This window comes from Adiantum capillus-veneris, chromosome 23, assembly GCF_014529385.1.
Source record: "Adiantum capillus-veneris isolate H3 chromosome 23, ASM1452938v2, whole genome shotgun sequence".
NCBI lineage: Eukaryota > Viridiplantae > Streptophyta > Polypodiopsida > Polypodiales > Pteridaceae > Adiantum > Adiantum capillus-veneris.
Window position 1 is genome coordinate 79,424,894 of NC_140953.1, and position 3,072 is coordinate 79,427,965.

Below are 3,072 nucleotides of genomic sequence, written 5' to 3' on the forward strand. Positions count from 1 at the left end.
CGCAACATCATGAGCTTCTGTGAGGGAAGCAACACATACATAACTAGGTACGATTGGGGGTAGGGGACCGTCGGCCCGAAGGGGGGCCGGTGGTCCCCTGCCCCCAATCGTACCTAGCTAGGTATGCGGTGTCTCTCGAGCAGAAGCTCATGATGTTATGCATTGTATGAAAAACACTAAGAAAGACTTCGTTTTCCTACATGAGAAAATTTATAAATTTTCTTGTGGTAGTCATCCACAGGATGATACAACAAACAGCTCCATCATGCATAATATTGACTAGATGACCTTCCACTAATGCCCCGAGTTAGGGTTGCCCAAGGAAGTGTGTAGAATTGTGTGTCTACTACCAAGTTCTAACTATCCCCTCCCCCCACACCACACCACACACACACACACACACAAACCTATATATATCAACACAAAGTTCATATGTCATGACTCCGGACACGTCCGACCATAACGAAGCCTAACACTAGGCAAAAGCATTGGATAGAAAGAAGTTAACAACAAAGAGGTTAACTGTTGTGTGTGCCATGTGTGTGTGTGTGTGTGTGTGTGTGTGTTGGGGGGGGGGGGAGTGGGGGAGCAAACACAAAAAAGGCTTGAGACAGGTTAGCAATTTGATGTATCTACTAACATAATATGGCGGAAGGGGGAGCCCTTTACACGTGTCGCAATCTGCGACCTGAAGGCTAAAGTCCAAAACTAAAAAAAACCCCTTTGCACGCGAAAGAGGGAGAGAGGGGGAGAGAGAGAGGCTGCCGAAGGCGGCCGGCCGTACTAGTGTATACAATGTACATGCAGACTCATATTCATGTGGAATGTACAAATACATGCACAGAAAAGGATATAGAGGATCCACTTTGCCACTCCGGCAGTGAAGGTGGTAGCAGCGGCTATTTGCTGAGGCATTTATTGGTGGGGCCAAAAATATGGAATCTTTTCAGTGGGCAGTGGGATATTCTACTTGATGAGCTCATATTGGAGTGGCTAAAGAGGTTGATCTTGCACTGACACAGTCATCCCATCTCTGGTGTGAAAGGGTGTACTCAACAGAGGCTCTCAAGAGGGTTATACTCCCAATGAATGAAGGGGATGGAGGGATTCTAGGCACAAGGGTCACTACAATGCTGCTCTCCTCTGTCAGATTAAGGTCAGCCAGCCTCTCTCTTATCTCAAGCCTCACTGTCTTATACCCCACCTGATCCTCTAAACAAAATTTATTGAATCTCACACCTGTAAGATACTCCTTGCACCCTGTGTCGGTCGTTGCATTCGCTGCCGGAAAGTTTATGTAGACATCCACATTCATAACCTGAGTAGCATTGTAGAATACTGTCAACAGTAAATGGTCATGCAACCATGGGGAGGCCTTGCTCACCTCTGGATCTCTTGCTACAGCAATTGAGCATGGTGCCGTCTCAATCGCCTCGCCCTCCACGCAGCGTCTCTCATCTTCCCTTAACTTCACAGGGGCAGAACTCTTTCTCTCCGGAATGGCATGCATCCATGGTGCCTCCACCTCTTCATACACGTACCCTAGCATGGTAGCATTGCTAGCATCCCCTGCCTTCACGCGCACAAGCTCCCCTTCTTCATTGTAAAAGAGGAATTCGGCATTCTTGTAGTCCTCGTCCTCAATGTCTTTGTGACCCGGCATGGTCTTCCATAGCTCCCACAAGCGGTCTATCTGCGCATGGTGCGCATAGAAGATCGGGTCGTGCGCGGCCGAATAGAAACTGCCCATGTCCTTCCAGCCGATTGCCGATCTGTTACCCACCCAGCGGTGTACTGAGTTGTGCGGCTGGCTCTCCACAGTGCCAAAACCATAGCCCTGTGGCATAGGAGCGTCGCCATGTCGGTAGGCCCAGCCGAAGAAGCTCTCTGGCGTGGTGGCGTCCCGGATGAGGGCACGATACATGGCATTGGTGTTCTCACGCACCTGGTCCTCACGGGGGCGGAGGTTTGTATCTACATTGAAGTCGATGGCGACGGTGGCAGGGAATTCATGAGACGAGTCCCGCAGGGCGTTTGAGAGAATAGCATATGCAGAGGAGCCAGAGAAAAGCCAGGGAATGGATGCACCATCAGGGTGGTCGTAGTTCCAAAACGGGAGAGCGAAAGTGTCATCGCCGAGGAGCCTGGCAAGAATACGCTCATGAAAGTAAAGATACCATCGGTGGAAGGGGAAGAAGAGCCAAGAATTGTGAACCTGGAAGACCTGTGAAGAGAACATCTGATTGTAGACGGTGTTGCAGTAGGCGCAATGGATGTTGGCCTGTTGGTCAAAGGAGCGAGGGTCGTCGGGAGGGAGCGCTTGCATGAGCATGTAAGCCCGGGCAAGCCTTGCAGCATAATTGTTGTCGGCAGCATGAGCAGGCTGTCTCATTCTCAGAGAGGAGGAGGAGGTTGAGCTGCTATTGGGGCGGAAGAGGCGAGGCGCATATGCTGCGGCGGGGGCGCAACAATCGTAAGGAATTTCTGCGGTCGGGAAATCTAGAGGAAGATGGCAACTGCTCATGTTTGGGGCAAGCACGGGAGCGGAGGAAGCTACGGCCATGACCAAATTGAGCAGCATTGTTGTGCTCAAGGTAAGGAGGAGCAGCTTCCTCTCCTGTGAGGAAGACATGGTTTTTGTTGTCTATGTTAACATCTGATCTTGCATAATACATTTTTAAGCACCAAGGGACTCCAAAACTTCAGGCCTACTGTTTGGTAGCCACTTTCTCATACAATGAAATACTGCCTACTACTGTTTGGTAGCTCACAAATGGAAAGATAGATAAAAAGGGTCAGTACCTTTCCTCACTTGATGTGTCTTCGTGTTGTCAAGGCTTTTGCGCACACAGCTTCGAATACTTGACGTGATTCATCCTTCTTTAATGGTGGGTCATTCCAAAAGGAGAATCCCTTTGATGTATTTTGTGTTGATGATTGTCGATCCAACACTACATTGTTGAATGGTAGCAGGGGACATGGCCCGGGGCCCAAGGGGACCCACCTCAAAATGTGTCGGTAGAGAGGTTTTATAAATACTTCTTGAACACACATGCTATAGATATAGGGGTG

General features: G+C 49.5%; 1 protein-coding gene across 1 annotated transcript; it reads right to left on the reverse strand.

The window, feature by feature from the left end:
* Positions 1 to 602: 602 nt before the first annotated feature.
* LOC147428043 (polyphenol oxidase I, chloroplastic-like) lies at positions 603 to 2,704 on the reverse strand. Its single transcript, XM_086497383.1, has one exon. The coding sequence runs from the start codon at positions 2,630 to 2,632 to the stop codon at positions 980 to 982; it is 1,653 nt and encodes a 550-aa protein (XP_086353509.1). The 5' UTR covers positions 2,633 to 2,704; the 3' UTR covers positions 603 to 979.
* Positions 2,705 to 3,072: the final 368 nt, after the last annotated feature.